This window comes from Gobio gobio (assembly GCF_949357685.1).
Source record: "Gobio gobio genome assembly, chromosome: 14".
NCBI lineage: Eukaryota > Metazoa > Chordata > Actinopteri > Cypriniformes > Gobionidae > Gobio > Gobio gobio.
Window position 1 is genome coordinate 49,898,444 of NC_137107.1, and position 15,000 is coordinate 49,913,443.

Consider the following 15,000-nt stretch of genomic DNA (forward strand, 5'->3'; position numbering starts at 1 on the left):
GTCTTGGTGACGCATTAAGTGTTCCTTTCACTGGAACAACAACCCCACCCCATAATCCCCCCTTCACCAAACTTTACACTTGGCACAATGCAGTCAGGCAAGTCCCGTTCTCCTGGCAACCGCCAAACCCAGACTCGTCCATGGGATTGTCATGTGATTGGTCACTCAGAGAACACGTCTCCACTGCTCTAGATTCCAGTGGCGGCGCGCTTTACCCCACTGCATCCCACGCTTTGCATTGTACTTGGTGATGTAAGGCTTGGATGAGCTGCTCGGCCATGGAAACCCATTCCATGAAGCTCTACACACTGATCTTGAGCTCATCTGAAGGACACAGAAGGTCTGGAGCTCTTGACTCTGCAGAAAGTTGGCGACTTCTGTGACCCTCAGCATGTGCTGACCCCGCTCTGTGACCCTCAGCATGCGCTGACCCCTCTCTGTGACCCTCAGCATGCGCTGACCCCGCTCTGTGACCCTCAGCATGCGCTGACCCCGCTCTGTGACGCTCAGCATGCGCTGACCCCTCTCTGTGACCCTCAGCATGCGCTGACCCCGCTCTGTGACCCTCAGCATGCGCTGACCCCGCTCTGTGACCCTCAGCATGCGCTGACCCCGCTCTGTGACCCTCAGCATGCGCTGACCCCGCTCTGTGACGCTCAGCATGCGCTGACCCCGCTCTGTGACCCTCAGCATGAGCTGACCCCGCTCTGTGACCCTCAGCATTTGCTGACCCCGCTCTGTGACCCTCAGCATGCGCTGACCCCGCTCTGTGACCCTCAGCATGCGCTGACCCCGCTCTGTGACCCTCAGCATGTGCTGACCCCGCTCTGTGACCCTCAGCATGCGCTGACCCCGCTCTGTGACCCTCAGCATGTGCTGACCCCGCTCTGTGACCCTCAGCATGCGCTGACCCCGCTCTGTGACCCTCAGCATGCGCTGACCCCGCTCTGTGACCCTCAGCATGCGCTGACCCCGCTCTGTGACCCTCAGCATGCGCTGACCCCGCTCTGTGACCCTCAGCATGTGCTGACCCCGCTCTGTGACCCTCAGCATGTGCTGACCCCGCTCTGTGACCCTCAGCATGCGCTGACCCCGCTCTGTGACCCTCAGCATGCGCTGACCCCGCTCTGTGACGCTCAGCATGCGCTGACCCCGCTCTGTGACCCTCAGCATGCGCTGACCCCGCTCTGTGACCCTCAGCATGCGCTGACCCCGCTCTGTGACCCTCAGCATGTGCTGACCCCGCTCTGTGACCCTCAGCATGTGCTGACCCCGCTCTGTGACCCTCAATTATTCCCAATCGCTTCCACTGTGTTATAATCCCAGCGTGGAATATTTAGTCGTGAGGAAATTTCACACGCACACAAAAATTTCAATACAATCAATTGAACATTTGATGTTTAAGAGTAGCTTCATTTCACTCCGAGTTAATTTAGATTATATGATGATTATTTTAGCCAGCAGATTGCACTTGTCGTCTCTGCATCTTATTTTTAGCTGCACTTATAGATTCCCGTCATCATCACATTAATAACCCTCAGTGGCGTACAGTGGGCCGAAGCAGCTCCTCACTCTCACACTAAAGGTCTTCCAGCGCTGCTAAATGGATTTGCCATTTAAAAAGCAGATAACGTTGCCCTGCTTCAGTCTGGGGGTCAAAGAAGAATCCTCCTCCTCCTCCTCCTCCTCCTCCTCCTCCTCCTCCTCCTCCTCCTCCTCCTCATCCTCCTCCTCCGGTGAAGAGAAAGAGAGCCAGACATTTATACACGTCTCGCTTCTTCTCGTCTCGGCCGTACGTTCACTTCTGGCCGTAATCACGACTGAAAAATGAGCGCCATTTGGCTCTAACGGCATTAGCACGCGCTACACGCAGACATATTTGTACTCATAATAAATTTTTTTCGGATCGTGTTTCGTCTTAACGAGGTGAGCACGGGCGGGGGGGCGGATCAGACTGGACGTAACCTGGTTTGCGGGAGTTTGGGCGCGGAGGTTAAGGCCCAGACGTATGGGTTTCCTCTTTCGGTTCGAGGTCTCCACCATCCTGAGGCCGAGACATCATTACATCATATTAATGGGCTCCAATCGGATTAGGGCCTGCCTCTCATCTGTCACGGGGCCGCAGGAAAACACCGTCCGCAGCTGTGAAGGATTTCAGACTCATAAACACTAACGGTTCAACCTCCAGCGCCATCACATCACAGCGGCTCACTTTATTACAAGCTCCATTTCATCGTTTTTTAGCAAATTTCATTTCGTTTTACATTTTTTATTACATTTTTGCAATCAAAAAGCACGTCTAATTAATTGAAATCATGAAACGGCTACAATTTAACAACAATTTGTTAAAAGTTTAAGACAATTATGAAATTAAATGCATGCTATTTTTCTCAAATTCTGTGTTTTCCCTTTTAAACGTCCTTGATTTCGGTTTAATGGTTAAATTACAATTTATTTGGAGATTAAATGTAATTAATTTAATTAAAGAATAAATAAAATCATATTATAATTTATATAAAAACTGTATATAAATTTAAATATCAATATTTTGTATATATAATTTAAATTATTTATATAAATGTATTTATTTTAATAATAAGAAAAATTGAATAATCAAATGTGATGTCTAATCAATTGAATTCATAAAACTTTAATATTTTTATACAATAATAAATAAATTATATATACACTGTATATACATTTAAATATAAATAATTGACAAACATTTGTATATATAATTTAAATATAAATCATTTATTTTTAATGTATATTAATTAGGGCTGTCAAAAGATTAATCGCGATTAATCGCATCCAAAATAAAAGTTTGTGTTTACATAATATATGTGTGTGTGTACTGTGTTAATTATTATTTATATATAAATACACACACATTCATGTATATATTTAATAAATATTTGCATGTATATACTGTATATACATTTATATAATCTATTATATATATAAATGTTTTATATATAAAAATAATATTTTTTTCTTAAATATATACATGAATGTGTGTGTATCTATATATAAATAATAATTAACAGAGTACACACACATATATTATGTAAACACAAACTTTTATTTTGGATGCGATTAATCGCGATTAATCTTTTGACAGCCCTAATATTAATACATTTATTTTTAATTACAATTACAATTTTAATAATTAAAAATTATGTCGTCAATTTAATAAATAAAACTTGAATAATTATTTTTTTACAATAATAAAATAAATAACATTATACATTATGTACATACTGTATATAGATTTTTAATATATTTATAATACATTAGAGTAAATATAAATGTATATAAATTTGTTCATTTTAATAAAAATTAACATTTTAATAATCAAAAATATCTAATCAGGTCTAATCAATTGAATTCATAAAACTTTTATAATTTATTTTCTTTACAACAATAACTAAATTACATTCATACTGTATACATATTTAAATATATGTATAATAATTTTAGTGAATATACATTTTAATAATCAAAAAGGATGTCTAAATTTATTTCATAAAACAAATATTTTTTTACAGGAATAAATAATATTATAAATTATTTGCATACTGTATATAAATTTAAATATATTTATAATACATTACAGTCAATATATACATTTATATAAATGAGATATCATCAATTGAATTAAGCTAAAATAAAACTTATTTTTTAGAAGAATAAATAGACTATATTAAAAATGACATACATACTGTAACTGTATATACATTGAAATATATTTATAATTTGAGTAAATGTACATTTACATAAATGAAATATCTAATCAACTGAATTCATAAAACTTTAAGAATTTATTTATTTTACAATAATAAGGCCCTTTGAAATGTTTCATTATATTTATATTTTTTTATTTATATTTTATAAAAAAGATATTTATTTAATTATTTATCCGTTTTTAACTTTCTGGATTTATGATTTAACACTCAAAAATTGGGGTAATCAAATGAGGCAAAAAATGTAATTCATTTTTAAAAATGTAATCAAATAAAAATTAGCAACTTCTTTTATTTTTTGGCAAACAAACAGAGGTTTACCGTTAAAAACAGAAGAAAAAATTATGCGATATTTATTAAAAATAAATTAAAATCCTACTTTGAATATGTACATTCTAGTCATATATTTCTGTTATAATTTCTTCAAACTTTTATTTTGCCGGTTTGTAGAGAAGAGCTTGAGTGTGTGTGTGTGTCTGACGATAGTTTCTCAGATTAATGGTGAAATGCTTTAATACACACCCATATCATAATGTGATTGTATAGAGCAGTGTTTCCCAACCTTTTTTCGGTCATGGCACCCTTTGAAAATGTTCTCCATTTTGTGGCCCCCCCTCGCATACGTTACGCTAGGTGTGTAACGGTACAGATTGCTCACGGTTCGGTTTGTATCACGGTTTCGGTACGGTTCAGTATTTGCTATGTTCAGGGGAAAAAGGGACTAATGCCAAATAAAAATAAAGAAAATAATAAGAACAAATAATTTAAATACAAGCAGCAGCACAAATAAATACTATTGAGCAAAGACACTAATAAAATAAACTATGCTTTTCAGGTTTTTCAGGTACGTCTAACAGTTTTCAGGTACAGAAATTGATCAAATGTAAAATAACATTGTATATTTGACTGTATAAAATAAAGATTAATCCTATTAAACTTACAAAAGCTATTCAATCAAGAGCAGTGAGTGATGTCCTTGTCTTTTGTTGTTTGACATTAAACAGACAGCAGTAAAGGCTACTGCCCCTTTAAGACCTAATGCTACTGCCCCTTTAAGACCTAATGCTACTGCCCCTTTAAGACCTAATGCTACTGCCCCTTTAAGACCTAATGCTACTGCCCCTTTAAGACCTAATGCTACTGCCCCTTTAAGACCTAAGGCTACTGCCCCTTTAAGACCTAATGCTACTGCCCCTTTAAGACCTAAGGCTACTGCCCCTTTAAGACATAAGGCTACTGCCCCTTTAAGACCTAAGGCTACTGCCCCTTTAAGACCTAAGGCTACTGCCCCTTTCAGACCTAATGCTACTGCCCCTTTAAGACCTAATGCTACTGCCCCTTTAAGACCTAATGCTACTGCCCCTTTAAGACCTAAGGCTACTGCCCCTTTAAGACCTAATGCTACTGCCCCTTTAAGACCTAATGCTACTGCCCCTTTAAGACCTAATGATACTGCCCCTTTAAGACCTAATGCTCCTGCCCCTTTAAGACCTAATGCTACTGCCCCTTTAAGACCTAATGCTACTGCCCCTTTAAGACCTAATGCTACTGCCCCTTTAAGACCTAATGCTACTGCCCCTTTAAGACCTAATGCTACTGCCCCTTTAAGACCTAAGGCTACTGCCCCTTTAAGACCTAATGCTACTGCCCCTTTAAGACCTAAGGCTACTGCCCCTTTAAGACATAAGGCTACTGCCCCTTTAAGACCTAAGGCTACTGCCCCTTTAAGACCTAAGGCTACTGCCCCTTTCAGACCTAAGGCTACTGCCCCTTTAAGACCTAATGCTACTGCCCCTTTAAGACCTAATGCTACTGCCTCTTTAAGACCTAATGCTACTGCCCCTTTCAGACCTAAGGCTACTGCCCCTTTAAGACCTAATGCTACTGCCCCTTTAAGACCTAATGCTACTGCCTCTTTAAGACCTAATGCTACTGCCCCTTTCAGACCTAAGGCTACTGCCCCTTTCAGACCTAAGGCTACTGCCCCTTTAAGACCTAATGCTACTGCCCCTTTAAGACCTAATGCTACTGCCTCTTTAAGACCTAATGCTACTGCCCCTTTCAGACCTAAGGCTACTGCCCCTTTAAGACCTAATGCGACTGCCCCTTTAAGACCTAATGCTACTGCCCCTTTCAGACCTAAGGCTACTGCCCCTTTAAGACCTAATGCTACTGCCCCTTTAAGACCTAATGCTACTGCCCCTTTCAGACCTAAGGCTACTGCCCCTTTAAGACCTAATGCTACTGCCCCTTTAAGACCTAATGCTACTGCCCCTTTAAGACCTAATGCTACTGCCCCTTTAAGACCTAATGCTACTGCCCCTTTAAGACCTAATGCTACTGCCCCTTTAAGACCTAATGCTACTGCCCCTTTAAGACCTAATGCTACTGCCCCTTTCAGACCTAAGGCTACTGCCCCTTTAAGACCTAATGCTACTGCCCCTTTAAGACCTAATGCTACTGCCCCTTTAAGACCTAATGCTACTGCCCCTTTAAGACCTAATGCTACTGCCCCTTTCAGACCTAAGGCTACTGCCCCTTTAAGACCTAATGCTACTGCCCCTTTAAGACCTAATGCTACTGCCCCTTTAAGACCTAATGCTACTGCCCCTTTAAGACCTAATGCATGGATATTAGGGGTGTAACGATTCATCTACTACATCGATGTATCGATTTATTTTCCTACGATCTAACTACATCGATCTGTGCTCGGCAAGTTGGCCTTCCGGACGACATATATCGATCTAACATCGTTTTAAAAGGTAATCAATCGATTGTATCGATCATAGGAAATAACGCATTGGATTTAAGCACGTCAGACTTTAAATGGATGTTTTTTCTTAGCACTTTTAATGATAAAGGCGTTAAACGTTACTCGATTCAGTCTGCCTATCTGTGACATCATCGCAACGCACGCACCAGCAGCAGCGCTAAGAAAACAAAACAGCATGGCGGATGGCAGAGGAGAAGCCAACCAGCGAGAAATTATCAAGTCACCAGGAGAAAGAGCTAAGTTAGTAACGTGTTACCTGTACTTTCAACCCTTGCTAAATGTTACCTGTGCATTCCTGGGACCAGTGCGCCTGCAGAGCGAGTTTTTAGTACTGCTGGCGACATAGTGAATGCACAGAGAAGTGTTCTGCGGTCAGATCATGTTGATATTTTTGAAAAAGAAATATGTAGAGTCATTGAAGAGTAGTTGGTTACATTTTATCTTTTGTTAAATATTGTTTGTTTATTAAACTGAGAGTAGTAGCAGGTTCAGCCAGTTTATTCAAACTGAAGAAATGTTGGTTGCACTTTATTTTTGATATTAATATTGTATTTATATTATTTTAATGTTGAAAAACAACAGCAAAAGTAACAGGTACACCTACTATTAATTAAACCTGAAGAGAAGTTAGTTGCACTTTATTTTTGATATTAATATTGTAATATTATTATGTTGGATAACAAAAGCAGAAGTAGCAGGTTAACCTACTGTTGAAATGTTGGCTGCACTTACTGTGCTTTTATTGAAAATGTATTGAATATTGAAAATGAGAGCAGAAAAGGTTAACTTCCTGTTAATTCAACCTAAACTGTTGATTGCACTTTATTCAAATAAAATTTGAATGCATTTGCCATTAATTGTTGTTTACTTGTTTGTTTATATCCATAATTAATTGATACCTGATTCCCTTACAAGAAACAACAGGAATCTTGGAAATTTCACCTGCACTGACCAGTATCCAGATATTTATTTCAGTCACACAATTTTTGGCTAAAAAGTTACTGAATCGATTTCAGGTCACTGAATCGTTTCGGATCGTATCGTTCTAAATGAACCAAAATCGTCCTTGAATCGTATCGACAACCTCAAATCGTGATACGAATCGAATCGTTGTTAAAACGAATCGTTACACCCCTAATGGATATGCGTCGTCTTTCTCGACTGTATAAAGTTCACTTAAGGCATATACAGACTATGTCTGAGACTAGAATACTCATCTAGATGGACATGTTGACATAGTTGTCCGTTCAAGATCAAGACTTGAAAGAGAACTCAATATCTGCGCGCTGTGAGACGTGTGCGCGCTCTCGGATGAGTGCACAGAGACAGATTTTCTCACAGCGCACGGCTTCTCATTTGCGTCTTCTGGCACTAAACCCGGGTTATGACGGCGAAAATGACAGGTCATATTCAAACATAGCACTCGCATGCATTGAACAAAGTTTACAAAGAGAGAATTATTTGAAAAATTTGGACAACAAAAAGTATATATTTGAAGGACTTTTACGCGGCACCCCGGTTGGGAAACACTGGTATAGAGAACACTATAGTGGTTGTGCTGGCCTGTAGGAGTGTGAGTGCGAGTCTCACTTGGACAGCTGCTTCTCGGCCTCAGCACACAGCTCCAGCAGACCCATGAGCACGGCGGACACATCCATATACGGCTCCCACACCGTGAACCCTCGGCCAATCAGATCGATCGCTGTGCGGCGGATGGTGCTGTGGGGGGGCAGCTTGGGACTGGGCGGCTGCAGAAGGAGAAACGTCAAGGCTTTACCTGCGAGGAGACAGAGAGAAGGTTATTAATATCCATATTGATTGACTGGAGACGTTATCAGGACTGTCTGCAGGTCCGTAGGCGGAAATATTGATGCTCCGCTGATGCAGCCTCAGTCACAACACACACATTCTCACAGGATAAAGTCTGAGAGCACATTAACGCGTGTCCGAATATATATTTAACCCCAGAGATAAAGCTCAATTTTTTCTAAATTAGAGAAACTGTGTGGAGTAACACAACACAATCTAATAGAAGATTCACCGAAATAAACAAATGAATAAAGAAAAAACATAAAGAAAAAAATGGATGGATGGATGGATGAACAGATGATAGATAAATAGATAGATAGATGGATAGATAGGCAGATGGATAGATGATAGATAGATAGATAGATAGATAGATAGATAGATAGATAGATAGATAGATAGATAGATAGGCAGATAGATAGATAAATAAATAGATGGATAGGCAGATAGATAGATAGATAAATAGATAGGCAGATGGATAGATAGATAGATAGATAGATAGATAGATAGATAGATAGATAGATAGATAGATAGATAGATAGATAGATAGATAGATAGATAGATAGATAGATAGATAGATAGGCAGATGGATAGATGATAGATAGATAGATAGATAGATAGATAGATAGATAGATAGATAGATAGATAGATAGGCAGATGGATAGATGATAGATAGATAGATAGATAGATAGATAGATAGATAGATAGATAGATAGATAGATAGATAGATAGATAGATAGATAGATAGATAGATAGATAGATAGATAGATAGATAGATAGATAGATAGATAGATAGGCAGATGGATAGATGATAGATAGATAGATAGATAGATAGATAGATAGATAGATAGATAGATAGATAGATAGATAGATAGATAGATAGATAGATAGATAGGCAGATGGATAGATAGATAGATAGATAGATAGATAGATAGATAGATAGATAGATAGATAGATAGAAATATTATATAGATACATTTTCTTTATATACATTTCAATATATTTATAATACATTTGAGTAAATATAAATTTGTTTATATTAATGAAAATTTTAATAATCAAAAATGATGTCTAATCAACTGAATTCATAAAACGTTAATAATGTCTTTCTTTCTTTATAAATAAATGTATCTTTACAATAATAAGGCCCTGTGAACTGTTTTTATTTATATTTAGTTTTTAAAATATGTGTCTTTTTCCATTTATGGGCTAATATCTGGAAATGACATGCCAAATATAATGTTGAGTACAAAACCTGAATGACACAAATAGTTTTCCATCGTACCGAGCCCGAACCGAAGCACTAGCATGTGTGTAGTATGGTGTTGAGCGGTGTGTGTGTGTGTGTGTGTGTGTGTGTGTGAGTCCATCAGTTGAGCTCTAACGAGGGGTTTGTTCACTCGGTCGCTGTCGTCTATTAGTCAACAACAATCCCACATGCTGTATCCATGGCAACTGTCAATATGTGTGGGAGGGTGAGGGGGCAGAGGTCACCACATGTGACCTGGCGCACACACACTAAAGCGCCGCTCACACTGACAGCTATTAAAGCGCTGGAGGTTGTGAAGTCACTGATGTTGCTGGTAGATGATCATCATGTGTCACTGCTCATTTGCATAAACTACGTTGAAAAACAGAGAGAGCTGTGATTGTGTGTTCTGCATGCAAAAACATTTAAATGCATTTATCTTGTATTTTGTGTAAGAGCGACAGCACACACACACACTAAATCTGTCGCACATCAGCTGATCTGATCAATGTTTATGTTGTTTGTGATAGATCAACTGCTTAATAATCACAGACACAATTATCTGCCGCGCGTCTGGATTTATCCGCGTCTGCTAACGGGCCTGTGGCAACGGCAACAGGTCGCCGGGTAATTACCACAGCAGCCGAGAACAATGAGGTGAGGTAATTGATGCAGACAGATTCCAGCCGAAGCTTTCAGCAGATCCTAACTTCATCCGTCTGTGTGTGTGTGTGTGTTCTGGGTTTCTTAAAGTGTTTCTGAAGAGGCGAGCCCTCACACATTACTCTGTGTGAAATACAGACCGAACGAAACCGTTGTATGACCATACATAGTATGTATATATGTCACCCTAGTATGTATATATGTAGCCCTAGTATGTATATGTGTAGCCCTAGTATGTATATATGTCACCCTAGTATGTATATATGTAGCCCTAGTATGTATATGTGTAGCCCTAGTATGTATATATGTCACCCTAGTATGTATATATGTAGCCCTAGTATGTATATATGTAGCCCTAGTATGTATATGTGTAGCCCTAGTATGTATATATGTAGCACTAGTATGTATATATGTCACCCTAGTATGTATATATGTAGCCCTAGTATGTATATGTGTAGCCCTAGTATGTATATGTGTCGCCCTAGTATGTATATATGTAGCCCTAGTATGTATATGTCGCCCTAGTATGTATATATGTCGCCCTAGTATGTATATATGTAGCCCTAGTAGGTATATGTGTCACCCTAGTATGTATATGTGTCACCCTAGTGTGTATATATGAAGCCCTAGTATGTATATGTGTCACCCTAGTATGTATTTGTGTAGCCCTAGTATGTATATATGTAGCCCTAATATGTATGTCACCCTAGTATGTATATATGTAGCCCTAGTATGTATATATGTCACCCTAGTATGTTTATATGTAGCCCTAGTATGTATATATGTCACCCTAGTATGTATATATGTAGCACTAGTATGTATATATGTCGCCCTAGTATGTATATGTGTAGCCCTAGTATGTATATATGTCGCCCTAGTATGTATATATGTAGCCCTAGTATGTATATATGTCGCCCTAGTATGTATATGTGTAGCCCTAGTATGTATATGTGTCACCCTAGTATGTATATATGTAGCCCTAGTATGTATATGTGTCACCCTAGTATGTATATATGTAGCCCTAGTATGTTTATATGTAGCCCTAGTATGTATATGTGTAGCCCTAGTATGTATATGTGTCACCCTAGTATGTAATAATGTAGCCCTAGTATGTTTATATGTAGCCCTAGTATGTATATATGTCGCCCTAGTATGTATGTGTAGCCCTAGTATGTATATGTGTCACCCTAGTATGTATATGTGTCACCCTAGTGTGTATATATGTAGCCCTAGTATGTATATGTGTCACCCTAGTATGTATTTGTGTAGCCCTAGTATGTATATATGTAGCCCTAATATGTATGTCACCCTAGTATGTATATATGTAGCCCTAGTATGTATATATGTCACCCTAGTATGTTTATATGTAGCCCTAGTATGTATATATGTCACCCTAGTATGTATATATGTAGCACTAGTATGTATATATGTCGCCCTAGTATGTATATGTGTAGCCCTAGTATGTATATATGTCGCCCTAGTATGTATATATGTAGCCCTAGTATGTATATATGTCGCCCTAGTATGTATATGTGTAGCCCTAGTATGTATATGTGTCACCCTAGTATATATATATGTAGCCCTAGTATGTATATGTGTCACCCTAGTATGTATATGTGTAGCCCTAGTATGTATATATGTAGCCCTAGTATGTATGTCACCCTAGTATGTACATATGTAGCCCTAGTATATGTAGCCCTAGTATGTATATATGTCACCCTAGTATGTTTATATGTAGCCCTAGTATGTATGTCACCCTAGTATGTATATATGTAGCACTAGTATGTATATATGTCGCCCTAGTATGTATATGTGTAGCCCTAGTATGTATGTGTCACCCTAGTTTGTATATATGTAGCCCTAGTATGTATATATGTCGCCCTAGTATGTATATGTGTAGCCCTAGTATGTATATGTGTCACCCTAGTATGTATATGTGTAGCCCTAGTATGTATATATGTAGCCCTAGTATGTATATGTGTCACCCTAGTATGTATATATGTAGCCCTAGTATGTATATGTGTAGCCCTAGTATGTATATATGTAGCCCTGGTATGTATACATGTAGCCCTAGTATGTATATATGTAGCCCTGGTATGTATATATGTAGCCCTAGTATGTATATGTGTAGCCCTAGTATGTATATATGTAGCCCTAGTATGTATATATGTAGCCCTAGTATGTATATATGTAGCTCTAGTATGTATATATGTCACCTTAGTATGTATATATGTAGCCCTGGTATGTATATGTGTAGCCCTAGTATGTATATATGTAGCCCTGGTATGTATATGTGTAGCCATAGTATGTATATATGTAGCCCTAGTATGTATATATGTAGCCCTAGTATGTATATATGTAGCTCTAGTATGTATATATGTCACCTTAGTATGTATATATGTAGCCCTAGTATGTATATATGTAGCCCTAGTATGTATATATGTAACCCTAGTATGTATATATGTCACCTTAGTATGTATATATGTAGCCCTAGTATGTATATGTGTAGCCCTAGTATGTATATATGTAGCCCTAGTATGTATATATGTCACCTTAGTATGTATATATGTAGCCCTAGTATGTATATATGTAGCCCTAGTATGTATATGTGTAGCCCTAGTATGTATATATGTAGCCCTAGTATGTATATGTGTAGCCCTAGTATGTATATATGTCACCTTAGTATGTATATATGTAGCCCTAGTATGTATATATGTAGCCCTAGTATGTATATGTGTAGCCCTAGTATGTATATATGTAGCCCTAGTATGTATATATGTAGCCCTAGTATGTATATGTGTAGCCCTAGTATGTATATATATACACTCACCTAAAGGATTATTAGGAACACCTGTTCAATTTCTCATTAATGCAATTATCTAATCAACCAATCACATGGCAGTTGCTTTGATGCATTTAGGGGTGTGGTCCTGGTCTAGACAATCTCCTGAACTCCACAGAATGGGAAAGAAAGGTGATTTAAGCAATTTTGAGCGTGGCATGGTTGTTGGTGCCAGACGGGCCGGTCTGAGTATTTCACAATCTGCTCAGTTACTGGGATTTTCACGCACAACCATTTCTAGGGTTTACAAAGAATGGTGTGAAAAGGGAAAAACATCCAGTATGCGGCAGTCCTGTGGGAGAAAATGCCTTGTTGATGCTCGAGGTCAGAGGAGAATGGGCCGACTGATTCAAGCTGATAGAAGAGCAACTTTGACTGAAATAACCACTCGTTACAACCGAGGTCTGCAGCAAAGCATTTGTAAAGCCACAACACACACAACCTTGAGGCGGATGAGCTACAACAGCAGAAGACCCCACCGGGTACCACTCATCTCCACTACAAAGAGGAAAAAGAGGCGACAATTTGCACAAGCTCATCAAAATTGGACAGTTGAAGACTGGAAAAATGTTGCCTGGTCTGATGAGTCTGGATTTCTGTTGAGACATTCAGATGGTAGAGTCAGAATTTAGCGTAAACAGAATGAGAACATGGATCCATCATGCCTTGTTACCATTGTGCAGGCTGGTGGTGGTGGTGTAATGGTGTGGGGGATGTTCTCTTGGCACACTTTAGGCCCCTTAGTGCCAATTGGGCATGGTTTAAATGCCACGGCCTACCTGAGCATTGTTTCTGACCATGTCCATCCCTTTATGAGCACCATGTCCCCATCCTCTGATGGCTACTTCCAGCAGGATAATGCACCGTCACAAAGCTCCAATCATTTCAAATTGGTTTCTTGAACATGACAATGAGTTCACTGGACTAAAATGGCCCCCACAGTCACCAGATCTCAACCCAATAGAGCATCTTTGGGATGTGGTGGAACGGGAGCTTCGTGCCCTGGATGTGCATCCCACAAATCTCCATCAACTGTAAGATGCTCTCCTATCAATATGGGCCAACATTTCTAAAGAATGCTTTCAGCACCTTGTTGAGTCAATGCCACGTAGAATTAAGGCAGTTCTGAAGGTGAAAGGGGATCAAACACAGTATTAGTATGTGTTCCTAATAATCCTTTAGATGAGTGTATGTCGCCCTAGTGTGGTCAGAAGTTGGTGTAGGTGTATGACTCTCGTTTTAGTTTGTGAGGTCCGGCGTTCATATCCCGGACGAGCCCCCACATTTGTCATTACCGACTCAAAGCCGTGACAAATGAACAGGAGGAAGTCAGTACGGTTGCAACAAAGAGCATTTATATTAAAAATTATAAAACAAGAAAACATTTGTAACGTCTGCCTGGTGCAATGATGATAGTGTATCAAACATAGAAAACAAAATACTCCAAACATAACAAAAGCAAGTTAAACAAACAACCGGGACACTAACACAGCCCAAGCTTTAAAGAGGGAAGGACAGGTGGACATCGCTCTGATGATGAGCCTGTTAGCCACACCCACTGGCCGGCTTTAGGAGGAAGAGTAGGACCTGTCACACACACACACACACACACTCAGAGGAAGCATTGATCTGAACTCCAGGTGTCTCCTCGTGACCGGACTCATCCCGCCTGTCGTCTCAGACGTGTCAAACCTCCCTGTGCCCTGAACCGCGCACCCACTTCCTCCAGCGCTGCGGGGATCGGGCTCTTTGTTCTGGGCTGCAGCGGTGTGTGTCCAGAGCTGGAGGTTTAAGAGGAGTGCGGGTTGTAGACTAAGCACACACCGCACTCGGACTAATCCGGCCTTTGATTCTGGAACACTGCGGCACAAATCCATCGGCCGTGGAAAAGACGAGGAGTTTAACCTTAAAGTCTGGGAATAAC

At 39.5% G+C, this 15,000-nt stretch overlaps 1 protein-coding gene across 2 annotated transcripts in view; it reads right to left on the bottom strand.

Annotated features, from left to right (window-relative positions):
* wdr7 (WD repeat domain 7) overlaps nucleotides 1-15,000 on the bottom strand; it is a 183,760-nt gene that overhangs the window by 15,308 nt on the left and 153,452 nt on the right. For both annotated transcript variants that reach the window (XM_079835629.1, XM_079835628.1), the window contains exon 22: nucleotides 8,107-8,293. In XM_079835629.1, the coding sequence (XP_079691755.1) occupies nucleotides 8,107-8,293 (187 nt within the window). The remainder of the gene's footprint in view (nucleotides 1-8,106; nucleotides 8,294-15,000) is intronic.